The 15,467-nt window shown below is 44.6% G+C and overlaps 1 protein-coding gene across 1 annotated transcript; it reads right to left on the bottom strand.

Moving 5' to 3' along the window:
* Positions 1–5,937: 5,937 nt before the first annotated feature.
* LOC146348308 (potassium voltage-gated channel subfamily A member 2) lies at positions 5,938–9,243 on the bottom strand. The gene is made up of 2 exons (XM_084848295.1): positions 8,774–9,243; positions 5,938–7,632 (listed from the first exon to the last, which is right to left on the bottom strand). The coding sequence occupies exon 2, from the start codon at positions 7,482–7,484 to the stop codon at positions 5,985–5,987; it is 1,500 nt and encodes a 499-aa protein (XP_084704421.1). The 5' UTR covers positions 7,485–7,632; positions 8,774–9,243; the 3' UTR covers positions 5,938–5,984.
* Between the last annotated feature and the right edge of the window lie 6,224 nt (positions 9,244–15,467).

Below are 15,467 nucleotides of genomic sequence, written 5' to 3'. Positions count from 1 at the left end.
ATGGGGAGAGGAAGCCTTGCCCTGCCTTAAACCTGCAGATCCTGCCATCCTTCTTTCAGCATTCATCATAATGTTCCTGTCTTACCATCTGTTCCTTCCCACCTGCTGTGGTCTGCAGCTTTAGCTCTGCACCACAATAGTCTGCAAAGGTACAGGTAGTTAGACGGCTCCAGCACTGTGGTTGGGTGAGACCAGATTCACAGATTAGGGTGTTGCCTTCCTGCTGCTGTGCTACAGTTCAAGTTACTGTCATAGTATCTGGGCTGCAATATGATAGTCAAAACAATCATAAATTAAATTTAAGTCTGACCTTGGGCACAACAGAACACTTTCACCCTTTGGAGTTTTTCTGCTGCTTATTCTTGGCTTCCTCTCTCCCCACCTCCACAACTCACTGAAGGCTGCTGCAGTCCTAGACATGCTTACTAGTGTAAGCCCCACTGAACACACTTCAGAGTAAACGTGCTGTAATTATGGGCACAATCCCTCCCTTAGTGTACAGAATCAATGTTACAGCATCTTAACATTAAGCAACAATTTAAATTAAAAACAGGCAGTTTAAATTTCCTAGTTCTGAGGATGGCAGCCTTTTTGCAACATGCAGCAATAGTGGGTAATTACAGCTAAGGCCCATAAGGTAGATTTTTTGGTCTAGGTCAGCCTCAGGGCTCTTCTGATCATGGATTTGAAAACTTATAGTAGAAGAAACAGTTAGGCTCCATCATGTCAGAGTACCAAACCGTACACTATATCAGATGCTTTGGAATCATAATTTCTTGCCTTTTTAGCCCCTCCAGAGTGGGCAGATATTCCCACTAGAAAGACTGGCACTCTTAAACTGAGCTGCCTAGGAACAGAACAGGGTCACAGTCAAGAACAGTGGAATATAAGGTCAGAAGCTTCAGATCATTGCCACTATAAATGAGACAGAACAGGCAGTCGGGTAACAACTGTAAGGATGTATCAAAACTAACCTGTTTCTGCAATGGAATTCTAGACAAAGAGGAGGGACAATTCAAACTGCATTCCATGACTTGCCACCCTCTGTTCCTGTTTATTGTTTCCACTGCTGGGTCACTCCTCCCTCCCCTCTTCTCATTAAAAGCAACAATAACAATCCTTCTTCTAGAGCCTCATGAAGTAGGTATATGCAACTGGTCTGACATGAGGGGCTTCATCACTCAGAGCTTTTATCCCGCGATTGAGATTGCTCCTTCACGGAAGTTTGCAGGCTCTTTACATGACGCCATAACCCTGCTGTGACCCTCCTGCACTAAATGCCCTTTGTTCCGTTTTTAAATAGATCGCAGATAATGAGCTATCAGTTTACCCCCCTTGTGTTCCGCTTGAGTTCCCACAGTGAAAAGACGTAAAGCGGCAAGAAGTGGAGCGAGATCAATGAAAGATGATGGAAGACTCAGATACGGGGAGAGGGGCGGGAGCGGGGGGAGGAAGCACATGTAAAGGGAGTCAGTGTTGATCCAGCATTTAAAACGGAAGCAGAGAGCCCCGTTTTTAATGCAGGATTTTAGGCTGGTGTAGCAGTGCCCGAGGTCTCAGGCTGCTCCTCTTCCTAGATATTGTCCCATCATTTAAAGTAAATCAAAATTGATGCTGAATTTGTGCGATTGGACTTCGGTACCTGTTCACTTTATATGCTGTTATTTTCTTTTTTTGCAGAAGCTAAATGCAGTCAATGCCATTTCAAGATCCCCCCCCCCCCAGCTGCCCTCATTCAGGGGTCACTCTTTTGAATATAATGAACCTTTTTGTGAGTACACAGTTGCAAAAAAACCCACCCCAAAACCGTTATTCGAGGGTGGGGGTAGGAAGGGAAGTGGGTTAAAACACCAAGTTCTACAGCTGCAAGAAGTAGATGGGAAAATGCATGAAAAAGTGCAGAACTGGACAATAATGCCACTAGGTGATTTTAGACCCTGGACTTAATGAGAGAGTGAGGGTTGGGCTTTAGACAACTGTGTCTGTTACATCAGTTGTGAAGCACGTGACTAGCATTTCTCTTCCCCACAACTACCACACCATGCTTTACAACTGCTTCTACATATTAGAATATGTATGTACTAATACATATTGGAACATATTAGAATATTAGAACAGCAAGAAAAGCAGCAACAAAACTGATTTTTTTTTAAAGAAATACTCTGAACATGTGCAGTTTTGTATTTTAAACTCATTCATGGTGCTATCATGGCAACAGAAATAAAAAGTTTGCTTCTGCTCCCTGACTCCCTCATCACCTGCCACTCTCTGGGGCATCATTTCGGGGGGCGGGGGGGCTGCAGGGCCTTGGACTTTGGCTACAAGGTCTAGTGTGAACTGTACCACTGGGATTGGATAATGCGCAAAAGCAAGCACTGGAAAAGCAAGTGACATTCCATGAGATGGAATAAGAGTGTTGGTCTGGGCACAGCCTAAGATACTGGAAAGCAGGATCAGCCTACTGAAGAAGGTGGTTTCCCCCCTCCATAGTGCTAGCTTTCATTCTCGTAATTCTATAATGACTATAAGCCTAGCACACGTAGCCTCTACTACTACTGAGATCTGTAGGCTTAACTTTCGTCCCCTTGCTCTTTGGAGCCCCATGGATTCTACCTCAAAATTACATAAGGATTGAGCCCAGTGAAAGTCCCTGAAGTAACTCCCTCCCCTAAGCATTTTTGCATAGACTGATTTTCCTTAAGGTACAGGACAGGCAATCTGTCCTGCATGGATCTTTAACCAAGTATATTTCTTCCCTTACATAGATGGAGGGGCGGAGAGGGCAGCTTATTTTTAGCAGTGGCTTAAGGCAATAGGAAGGATTATTCCATCCCTGCTCACTGCAATGAAAGATATTCCAAAATTAGCCTTTTAAATTCATAGCATACTTGGAGAGCAAGCAATTAAGGGATGTAAAGCCAAGTTATTCCTTTGTCAGCATTACACAATAATGGTCAGCGGCACTATGACTTACGTGGACCTAATCCTGCAGTGCAAACTCCAGTACTGCCGATGATATTATACACTGAAGCCCCTCAAATCATATACAGTTAGAAAAACCATTACAGCTTTCTTTCTTAGATTTTTCAGTGGTGTTTGTTTTTGTAACCTTTATAGCACACACTGCAGTGACTATCAAGATGGTTAGAAGTGGCCTTTCTTTGGCAAAGGTGGGGAAGAGGTCAAGCAATTTAAGATTGGCCCAAATTTTATCCTGGGAAATGAATGTTAGACTTTTAAGAGACTTTGGTATTATGGGATCCATGTTCAAATTGCAAGACTCAAATTGCTTCCCTGCAAAGTCTGTAGAATTCAAACAAAGCCTTGACATAGTTCTGTGCATCTCTCTTAGACTCTGTTTTAAATGAGATTGTTATGATATATATCCCTCTTGATGCAAACACAGATTTCACTCAAGGTCAACAGATGCAACAAGGATGGCTTGTTGAAAATGCAGGTTGAGTGCAGAGTTTGTGCAGAGTAAGGCAATCAGGTGACTGCTTCAGTTTGCAGCTCAACCTATTTTTCATGCAAAGCTGTTGAAAGTGAGTTGAACGTGGAGCAATAAGTAAATGCAGAATTAGTGAGCTGCTTGCAAGATGGCTTTATGGAAGCGCTTCACCAAACTCTGTGCTGGTCCACTCAGCTTCCATTCTCACCATATCCATTTGGCCTGGGGATTGGGGAATTGGCCCTCACTGCATTCATCCATGTCAATACGAGATCTGGACCAAAAAGTTGGCTGTATGAGTATAGGAGACTTGAGGGTTCAATCTTGTTGGCAATTGCACTTGTCCTCAATTTTCAAAGATTGCCAATTGTTCTAGAGTGAGTGTGTGTGTGTATACACACACACACACAAACACACACAGAGTATGTGTTTAAGTAATGTTTAGCAGCAGCTCAGGATTTGCAATGGTGAGGAGTCCCTGTGACAAGTTCAGGGCCAAGTCTATTCTTCACACAAGGCAATGTGGAATTTGAAACTGATGAGAAGAAGAGGATTTGGTCCCTGCCCTCATTCTTTTCATAGTCCTATTGATTTCAAATGCAGCTTTCCTGAGATGTTGACAGCAGAATGGGCCTTTACTGAAGTACTGTCCTAGTACCCCTTAAGAATAGAAGCTGCAGCATCAACAGGGTATCAGTCCAGGATCCCAATTTAGAACGAAGTCCATCCAACAGTGCTATTGCCTCTTTGACTCAAAGCACATTCTGCTGCCACATTAGACTTGGGCTTTTCCCTTTTTTTAACAGACTGATTGTCTACGAGCAGATATGGGCTCTTTTTACTCTAAGCTGAACACCAAGTCCACCACATGACAACAACATCCAAATGGAAACTTTAACTCCTGGGCCATGCATTGCATGTATTCACACACAGCCACCTCGTCAGCTGCTGGAGCCAGCTGGTGCCACTCTGTTAAGACCCGTTTTCAAAGGGCAAATTTGCCCATACCCAAATCAGTGACCTTGGGCTGGCATTATTGCATAAACCCTCGCACTGCCAGAAGATGCATTAAAAACTTAAAGCCAGATCTGGTGCAAGTCAACATAGTTCAGATGAAGTCATTGGCACTCTGTACCTTTTATCTTAGCTGTGAATCTCAAACTGCGTACACTTCTAAGTAATACAAACAATCTCTGCAGGCTCTGATCTTATATGTTCTTGTAGTTTTCAGTCCTTAAGTCGGGTCCGACTCTTCGTGACCCCCTGATCTTATATATTTGTATATCAAATGTTTGCTTAACATTTGCTTGCCAGTGTCTCCAGAGTTCCTTTAACCACATATGCCTGAACATTTTGCCATCTCTGGTCAGCTGTAGATCTCTGCATATGTTACTATTAGGCAATTACCAGTTGCTCCCTACATGTGGAAGACAGGTGTACTCTTCACATCACCTTCCTTTAGCTTGCACACTCATGCAAGCAAACACTTGGGGCATTTGCCTCACTTACAAAATTTGTGGTCAGCAGCATACATCCTTCCCCAATCTAGTCCCTTTATTATTAATATTTTTCTTTTATGTCCATGAATCTCCTTCAAGCCACTGGAGAATCTAGAGACACTATAAACAGGTATACTCCATTGTCTACTTAAGAAAATAGATATATTTGTGTATTAAATATTAAGATCCATGCAACAAATATCCATGCAGCTGTACTGTAATACTGGTTAAATTTCACTGCAGTATAAATATATTCTAGGCCACAGCTTAGTTGCTCCAGCATTTGAAACAAGATGCTTTTCAGTTCTGAATATGTCGGTGACCCCCAAACCAGCAAGAATGCATGTGTTTTTTTTAATGTCTCCAGGCTCTTGATGTATCTCTACCAAAGCAACAGAAAATGTCCTACTAAACAGTGCCTCCTGCGAACCTCAGACTGACATGCTGCAGTGGATGAATCCAATGCAGCATTTTTTTTTTGTTCAGAAGCATGACCCTGCATGGTATATTCTCCCTTCGGCATTTCTGATCTGGAAATCTGAACCTTAAAGTAATGTGGACGGATGTTCCATTAATTAAACTATGCATGACCTTTTGTATAATTCCTGAAGCTGGAAAGCTAGAATGATGTATAGTTGCATATTATTTCCTTGGGATATATTTTTGCATGGATTGAGTTCTGTATTAAACAATATGTATCTAGTTGGCATTTGGTAGTTACTGTTGTTTACATGGGGAGATTGTTGGTTTTGTCTTTCTCCAATGCCTTTCATTTGATATTGTGGCAAAATTTTGCCTTAAATGCTCCATATACTTGGAAACCCAGAAATCTGTGATGGAAAAAAGGATCGCATGAAAGCTTATTGAGCATCAAATGTTAAAAAGAGTCACTTACACAACTATTGCTTCCCATGCAGAACCAATACATGTTGTAGAACATATTGTATTAACTACAATGCAAGGTATTATGCAAAATCTGCAGTTGTTCCACTCGAGTGTTATATATGTTATTAGGGTTCCTTTTTTATTATTAGCTAGACATCAGTTAGCATTTTGGTTATATTAACATAGTTTGTGTTAGCTAGGGTGCAATTGGCTGTTTTCAAGTTCTCCTCTCTAAAGTCCTCATTGCTATTATTCACACCTTCTTGTATCTCCATATAATCAGACTTACTAATAGTGGAGGCACTTCTGCTTTTCTTTAGGTCAGGGGAAGAAGGGATCTTTGGGCAGCTGGTGACTTGCAAGTATTGAGCTTGCTCCTCTCCCTCTGTCTCACGGTGATAGAAGTAGTTGAAATTGGACACTATAACCGGCACTGGTAAGGCAATTGTTAATACACCTGCAATGGCACACAAGGAACCAACTATTTTCCCACCTATGGTCGTGGGGACCATGTCTCCATAGCCAACTGTTGTCATGGAAACCACGGCCCACCAAAAAGCATCAGGAATGCTGGGGAACTGAGATTCACTCTCATCAGCCTCTGCAAAGTAGACAGCGCTGGAGAACAGGATGACCCCAATGAAGAGGAAAAATATCAAGAGGCCTAGCTCCCTCATGCTGGCCTTAAGGGTTTGTCCCAGGATCTGCAATCCCTTGGAGTGCCGGGAGAGTTTGAAGATCCTGAACACCCTCACCAGACGGATCACTCGAAGGATGGCAAGAGACATTGCCTGCTGGCCTTGCTGGCCATCTTCTGGTTTCTCAGCCAGTTCTGTTCCAAGTGTGATGAAGTATGGGATGATGGCTACAATGTCAATGATGTTCATGATGTTGGTAAAAAAGCCAGCTTTGCTGGGGCAGGCAAAGAATCTCACCAAGAATTCAAAAGAGAACCAAATGATGCAGAGTGTCTCAACTATAAAGAAGGGGTCTGTGAAAGATGTTGACTGTTGATGCCCCATCGTGCTATTGGAATAAGGGCTTGGGTTGCTACTGCTGCCATGCATGTCATCATTCTCATCCCGGAACACAGGCAAAGTTTCCAGGCAGAAGCTCACAATTGAAATTAAAATGACCATGACAGAGACAATTGCTATAATCCTGGCTGGTCCAGAGCTTTCTGGGTACTCAAAGAGAAGCCACACTTGTCTCTGAAACTCATTCTCTGGTAAAGGCCGTTCTTCTTCCTTGATGTAACCTTCATCCTCCCGAAACATCTCCATAGCTTCTTCCCCGAGTTCATAAAACCTGATCTCTTCTGAGAAGATGTCCAAGGGCACATTAACAGGCCGCCTCAACCTGCCACCAGACTGGTAGTAATACAAAATAGCGTCAAAACTGGGTCTGTTTCGGTCAAAGAAATACTCATTCCGGAGAGGATCAAAATATCTCATTCTCTTTTTAGGGTCTCCTAACAAAGTCTCTGGAAACTGAGCAAGTGTCTTAAGCTGTGTTTCAAACCGCAGTCCCGAGATGTTAATGACCACCCTCTCACAACATTCATGATCAGTTTCTGGGTTATAGGTGTCCTGAGGGTGACCAGGCAAAGCAGCTGCTTCATCCGTGGGGTCTCCAGTAGCAACCGTCATATTTAGGCCTTTAATCAAAACTTTCCTGAATGTCTGGGGGTGGCGGAGTAAGCTTCACGGGGACTCTAATATCCACTGGATGGGTATACACATGGGCTTGGGAGTGGCTCATGAAAACATGGAGAGGATATCAAAAAAGCCTGTACAGCTGAAAGAGAGAAAGAAATAATAATATGAGCATTTCCCCCCATGTTCCAAAGAAATTTTATACACATACTTCACACACATTGCCTTGGTTGATTTTAATTTGCCTCCTCAGTGTAGCCTCAGGGTTCGGGGTAGGAAACCCTTACATTCCCATGTTGTGCCATTTAAGAAAGGGTTAAAGATACAAAGAACTTCAAAGACTGCTCATACTTTGTTCCTGCACTGAAGTGTTAAGATTTACCCATGCAGCACCTGAGACTTCAGCATTCACCTCTAGGAATACCCTGGTGGCTCAGAGGTGGAGTTAAGCGTCAAACACTCTGTTGCATCAAACATCATACTGCACATTTAACATGCTGCATTCTTGATTTTATCTTCAAGTTGTGCAGTACAGTCTCCTTTACCTTCCCCCATGCTTCCTTCTCTGCTAGGTTTTTAGTTTGTAAGTGCTGTCTTTGCTGCATTTCTGTGCTGAATCTCCTCTCCTGTAATTGCCTAAGGAATTATAGCAAATGAAAAAAAACAACTTGCATTACCTGACAGAGGATAACTTGATGTCTCTGACACCAGTTATGTGACCTTAGAAAGAAACACAGAGACTGGTTTCCAAGATTCCTATAAGTTCCTCTGACACTATGGTAAGGAAGGAAGGAAGGAAGGAAGTCCCAAATGTGGAGATTAGATATGGTAATGAGGTGAGGATTGGACAAGGGAAAGGATTCTTGGTAGCTGTTGCAGCCCTTTCTTCAGGGCAGTGTCTGTCTGTATAGAAATCCTTCTGTATGATAGTGGGAAGATGCCACACTCAGCAAAAACCTGATGTCCCCAGTGTCCTCAAGAGGTGTGACGTTGCCTGGAAAACCAGCAGTAAGACAGAACTGGCAGGGCTTTAAAACAGCATCTGCAAAGACCCAGTTTCCAAAGCAGCCCTTCCCTCACTGAGCTGCATTGCAAGCTCTAGCTATCCTGGATGAAATGAGGAGAGGAATTGTGACAGCATGAAAAGGAGAGGAATTATGACAGCATGAAAAACACAGCTACATCTCTCTCTCTCTCCCTCCCTCCCTCCCTCTAGAATACATACATACACATGCACACACAGGTGTATATTGTTAAAGGTAGAGAAATAGTAATCTACACACCATTCGGCATGTATGTTGTTCACGCAGCCTGGCTGGTGCAGGGTCCTCCGCAGTGTGGTCCCTCTCTTGTTCTTCCTTCTTAGCAGAAGAAACTGTGCATCATGCTCTCTGCCGCACACAGCTCACCCAGCTGCGGCCGGGTCCACATCAAAGAAGCACTGGCCTTCATTCTGCATGCAGGACACATCCTGGAAAGATTTGATCCTAAGCACCTGAGGAAGACCCCATGTGGGCTCGAGGTCTCAGCCAGAAATCCCCCCTGCGATTTCCATGTCCTTAGCACAATGCTGCATTGCCAGCTGTCCAGCCTCTGGCTTGGTCTAAGTGGATGCTCAGCTCACGGATAGCCACAGGAGGCTATTCAGTTCTCTTCGCTGGATACTGCTTTTTTCTTCTTGTTGTTGCTAAGCCCAACCAAAGGTTTTTTCCTCCCCAAGAGAGACTCCCTGGCATCCTATCCTCAGCAGTAGACAGCCGCCTTCCTTACCCACTCACAGTCAGGATTCGAGAACTAAGGGAGGGGAGGCAAGTGAAATACCATCTTTTAGTCTTAGTCCCTAAGAAAGAGATTTTCGCATGCACCTGACCTGTTATCCTTCCTGATGCCCAGCACTATCCTCATCCCTTCAGGCTGTACTTCAGGTTCTCATTTCACTGGATTTCCCCCGTCTCCTGTCTCCTGGCCTCCCTTCTCCTTATGCATTAGAAAAATAGTACAACCCTGACAAAGCTTGCAGCCTTCAATTGCTGTACTTAACCCCTTGTTTACAACTGCAAAATCATGGAAGGTTATCATATGCTCCATTCTCCCCCCTCCCTTTCCCTGTCCCTGTCCCTCCTTCTCCTCCTTTGAATTGCTAAGAGAATCCACCCCTCTTGGGAACTGAGGGTTTTTAAGGCAATATTTCTGAATGCAAAATGGGAAGCGTAGTTTACAACCAACCTTATGTGCACAAAATGGAACAAAACAAATCCAACCTTGGTTTTTAAATCATTTTACATCACCAAATAATATTACAAAAAGTCAAGATGAATGAACCACCCCCAAAATATTAATCTTCCAGCAGGTTAATTTTTATTTTAGCTGTGACATAGATTGCCACATCTTAATAATGATGGGATGTGTGTGTTTTTATCACACAGTGTTATAATGTCATCTGTGCTTAACATTTTTCAAATACCTCATCCCTTTCCCCCAATCTGAGTGCTGTATTACAATATTTCATACATTCTTGATTTGCAATGCATAGAATACACAAACACTTTGCATCTCATGCAAAGAGATTTACCTAATCAAGATTTATTGGGGTCCTTGCAGGGGGTGAACAGCAGATCAGGTAAATGCATGCAAGTGGGAACCAGGTTGAAATTAATCTCAGGATAGGTAAGATGCATTCCACATGCTATGTTCATTATGCAAGATGCATTATGTTCAGCATAATGTCTGGAGGCACAGGTGCATACATTGAGGGAAAGGCCATGTTTGATTTAACCCTTTCAATCAAAATACAAAGCATCCATTTTCACAGTTTGTGGTAAACCTCTATTTACCCCAGGCAGGGGGGTGGGGTGGAGTAGCAGCTTACAATTGGTTCTGCAGTTAGGCATGCAGCGAATACATAACGAGGATTCTGTGCTGTGTGCCCCTCCTTACCTGCAGATAGAAGAAGCTAACTTAAAGGGGACAGAGCTTAGAGACAAAAAGGGAAATCATGGACAGTGAACTTTACCATTCCTGATAACAAACTCATTAACCAGAAAAGCTGTAGTGTTTTTCTTTTCTTTTCTTTAGCAGTGACCTAGAGATCAGTTACCAAGAAATGCAATGAACTATTGACTTTTGCTGCCACAACAACATGTGTTTCCTATATAATATTTTTAGTAACCAATTAGCTTGGTAGAAGGGCAGAAATAATCATCTCTCGGTTGAGAAAATTTCATCACTGGATAACTTAACACTCAATGCGTTGCTGCTGAAAGTGCGCAGACTGTCTTCGTTTCTGTTTGAGAGGATGGGAGGTAACACAATGAAAACTCTGTAGTGTTTGAAGTATGATGGCTCTTATACAATTAGATGTCATCACTTGATCTTGCAGTCACTGAGTGATTAGCATGAATGTGTGAATCAGTCCTTAGTCCCAACTCCGTTACTAACATTACCTATTTATTGGAACGTAAGAGCCCTGCTGAATCAGACCAAAGACCTACCTAGTCCAGCATTCTGTTCACATGGTGGCCAACGAGCTGCTGGTTGGAAGTTCACTAACAGGAAAAGAGTGCAATAGCACATGCATACATACCAGTCATGTCCCCCAGCAAACGGCATACAGAGGCACACTGTCTCTGATAATGGATGTTATATATAGACATCATGGCTAGTAGCCATTGATAGGTTCATCTCCATGTATTTGTCTAATCTCCTTTTAAAGCCTTCCAAGTTGGTGGCTATCACTACATCTTGTCTTAGCAAATTCCACAGCTTAACTATGTGCTCTGTGAAGAAGCCTTCCTTTTATCTGCCCTGAATTTTCCACCATTCAGCTTGATGGGAAGTCCTTGTGTTCTAGTATTATGAGAGATGCACATTCCCCATACCATGCATAATTTTGTACACCTCTATCACGTCTCCCCATACTTACCTTTTTTCTAAACTAAACAGTCCCAGATGCTATAACCATTCCTCGTAGGAGAGCTTCTCCAGTCCCTTGATCATTTCAGTTTCCCTTTTCTTTCATATCCGCATCATTTTTGTTTTTATTGTGAGGTTTTCATATCTAAGCTTATGTTTTGCCAGTATATTGTTGTATCTCTTCTTTATTGGGTTTTGTAGGCCTGGAATTGTTTCTTAAGGCTTTAATAGAATGAGTGTTGGGTCTCTGTTAGCACTGGGCGGAGCATTCCGAATGCTAGACGTATATGTCCCAATAGAACTGGGAACAGAGTCGGTGTGGAGCACAGGGGGAAATTAGTTAGCAAGTGCTAGAAAGTGGCATCCCTTTGAGCAGCAGCCAGGGCCCTAGCACCCAGCAGGGGTCACCAGGGCTGGCCCTATCATTAGGCAGCATGAGACAGCCACCTAGGGTGGTCATTTATGAAGCGCCAAAAAAAAGGAAATGCATGACCAAAAGACAGGACAAAAGAGGACAGTGACTTGCGTAACATCTGCATATGCAAACTTTTATGTCTAGATGCATATTTAGAAATGATTATTATAATTTATATAGCACAGCACTACAATATACCTTACAAGTCATCATAGTGTGGAAGACTGTGACCAGCTGTCCTGTGTGCCTGCCGGTTCAGCCTGCTGTCCTGGTGCTAACTGTTGACGGGCAACAGTAGTTATGGTTCATTGGCTTTAAAATGGAATTGGATAGGACAGCCTTCAAACAGAGGAGTGTCCACTGTAAAAGAGGCCACCTGGCCACCTGATGGGCCACCTCAGATGGCAGATGCTGGGCAGCAGCAGTGGCAGTCCCCTAGCCATTCCTCCTAAGCCTCCCAGCCATTCATCTCCCTCAGAGGACAAGCTGTGTGTGCCACACAGCTAATCCTACACCCCCTGAACTAGCCTGCTGCCCTCAGGTGTGATGAAGGACCCTGTCCTGTGGCCAGTGTTGAGGTAAGATTCACCTGCCAGTCCAATTGGCTTCTGTACAAGGAATGGAAGGGGCACCATCTTGTCCTTTGCTTCAGGCAGCAAAATGTCTTGGGCTGGCCCTGGGGCCTACTGCCGTTGACATCTCTCCTACCTCCCTTCATTTATTTTTCATTAAACATGTTTTCTGGTGTGCCCTTGAGCACAAGGTGGGTGGGCACTGCCATTAAAAATTCCGGCAATGCCCTACCATAGCGTTGCTCTGGGGAACTGAGGGAATTAAAATGCTGGCTCCTTTAGAGCACTGTTGCTGCCCATTGCTGCCACTACTAATAGGTCATCCCATGGAGGGGAGTGGGAGGGGCTGAGGTAGGAGGGGCCCATCAGCTAGGCCATTGCTGAGGACCCCCTTGAAACCTGGAGTCAGCCTTGTGATAGATCCCATAGGAGTGCTAAAGCAGAATGTAGGGAAAGGGTCACATAAACATAGCATACAAGATTTAGTCTAGGGGCAGAGCCAAACAGACCCCGTACAAGCAGTCTCCAGGGTCGCCACACCCACAGTGCCCCACTCTGAGGAAGGACCCCTCAACGTGCAGCATTTAGGCTTGAGAGGCTCTCCAAAGAGCATGCCCAATCTCTTGTTCAAGGGGAACTGCCCACCACCACTGCCAGATAAGTATGCGAGGGCCCTCCAACAGAGGAGGGGGCTGGACCAGAGGTAACTTTGCTCAGAGCCCCTTAAACCTGAAACCAAGCCTGCAAAGGATAAATAAGAAGTCTGGCAAGCGATGGCACCCCATAAAAATAATGAGAGCCTCACAATCCAGAGTCTGGCTATTGAAGATCCAGGCCTAACCCAGAAACATTTATAGCTAGGCCAGTGTCTGTAGGTTGCTTGGAATGGAGTCATGCTATGACTGGGAGGAAAACATGGCCTCTTTCCCTTCCACCTCCCTGAGTGGTTCACCATAAAGGGTACCAGGGTGCAGACTAGGAGATTCCCAGACACACGCTGATTCTGACCTTCTTGTTTTTCTTTTTTCTTGTCATAAAGCAAACTCTCTTCTTGTTCTTTTGTTCCATAGATTTTGTGATCATGAGAAGTGAAGGCACTGCTTGTTGTTAGCTGCTATTTGATGGAGTATAGTATGGCTGAGCCATACTATACTCCAGAGGTACAGAACCTCTGGCCCAAGGGTCAAATCTGGCCTGCCTGGGGTACCAATTCATCTCTCTAGGGTTCCCCAGATGCCCACACCCCGTTCCCCTTCCCCTGGCCCCATCCCCTTTCCCCCAACCACTAGTCATTTGGTGGTTTCCTAGCTTTGGTACTCCCCGCCCCCCCCCCCATTCTGGAAGGTTGAAATGCCTCTCCTGGGGCTTAGTTACTGAAGGAAGGCATTTAAGCTAAAATATGCTGGTATTTTTGGTATTTTGGCCCAGCCCCATTTGCCTTCAGCCCTGCCCACCACTGGAATGTGGCTCCTGAGAGCTTCTCCAAAATGGAATTTGGCCCTTGGGCTGAAAGAGGTTCTGCCCCCCTGCAATATTTCCATTACGCTGGGACTGGTGATACGCTGCTGAAACACTTCCAGAATAGCCGTCATATCCAATGTGTACTTGGCCGGGGGGGGGGGGGGGGCACAAAACCAGAAAATACAAACATGGCGTACAAACAACAGACATGCCTACAGGGCCCCTACCAACTCTGCCAGTGCCCACCAACCAAGGCCTGTGCTGGCAATGACACGCTCATGCCACCCACAAGCTCACGATGGTGGGAACATGCTTGCAACACAAGCCACTGACTCACCACACACACACAACATCCACAGCACTCCCACTCCATCAGCCCCAGTAGTACAGCTAGCACCAACCCTGCTACTACTACAAGAAGGACCCACTACTGCTCAGAAGACCCTGTTACTGCTTAGAAGGGCTGAGCATATAATACCAATTCTGGCCCATTTGCATTGGCGGCCTGCGTATTTTGACCCTGATTCAAGGTGCTGGTTTTAACCTATAAAGCCTTACACAGCTCAGGACCACAATACCTGACAGAGCACCTCTCCTGGCATGAACCTACCCAGACACTACAATCAACATCTGAGGCCTTCCTCCAAGTGCCACTTCCAAGGGAGGTTCAGAAGGTGGCAACAAAGAAGAGTGCCTTTTCCATGGTGACCCTCCAATTATGGAAAGATCTCCTCACTGAGGCCAGCTTGGCATCAACACTGTCATCTTTTCGGCACCAGATGAAGACTGTCCTCTACTCCCAGGCATTTAATGGCATATGATGGGGCATTTATGCCAGCTGTTTGAACAGGTCTAGTATTTTATTGAAATTGTTTTATCTTTTTAAATTGTTTTAAAATTTTGTATATTTAAATTTTTATGCTGTATTTTAATCTTGTGAATTGTTGTGAACCATCCAGAGAGTTTTGGCTATTGGGCAGTATAATAATGAAATGAAGAAGAAGAAGAAGAAGAAGAAGTCCCCAGGCATCCCTACAGGCAAGGGTTCGAATTCTCTTACGACACTCACAAGCCCTGTTCTGGAGCACAACTCTCATGCCCCTGCCCTTGAAGAGTCTTCCTCTGAGGAGGAACTTGGCTTACCTGAGCTCAAGGATTCATCTTCCCCAGAGAATAAGCCAGAGTCAGCATCTCAGGAGGTAGTCAGACATGCAGCTGAAGAGGAGGCAGGCCCCTCTGGAATGTTGGGGGGGGGGACTCCCTGCTCTGCCTCCTCTTCAGCTGCAGGTCTGACTCCCTCCTGAGATGCTGACTCTGGATCATTCTCTGTGGAAGACAAATCCTCAAGCTCAGGTAAACCAAGTTCCTCCTCAGAGGAAGACTCCTCAAAGGTAGGGGGGGCATGACAACAACACATAAACAGGAGGAAGGAGGAGACTTATGATATTTATACAAGCTGCATAGTAACAATGTTCTTTGGAGGGATGCTTCCCAAGCCAAGCCAGCCAAGGGGAGGAGCCAAGAGATGCAACAAGGGCGCGCGCGCGCACACACACACACTTGTAGACTGACACCAGCAGCCTCCAGTGGATCACTGCATAGGCAATGGGGTTGGGA

The sequence above is a fragment of the Heloderma suspectum genome, chromosome 4 (genome assembly GCF_057233095.1).
Source record: "Heloderma suspectum isolate Gila_16-S chromosome 4, 16-S_ref, whole genome shotgun sequence".
In the NCBI taxonomy this organism is placed as follows: Eukaryota; Metazoa; Chordata; class Lepidosauria; order Squamata; family Helodermatidae; genus Heloderma; species Heloderma suspectum.
This window is presented reverse-complemented; position numbering and strand designations above follow the sequence as displayed.

What these genes read in the sequence shown, in the direction of transcription:
- LOC146348308 (XM_084848295.1), bottom strand. Translation starts at nt 7,484, where the DNA reads ATGACGGTTGCTACTGGAGACCCCACGGATGAAGCAGCTGCTTTGCCT.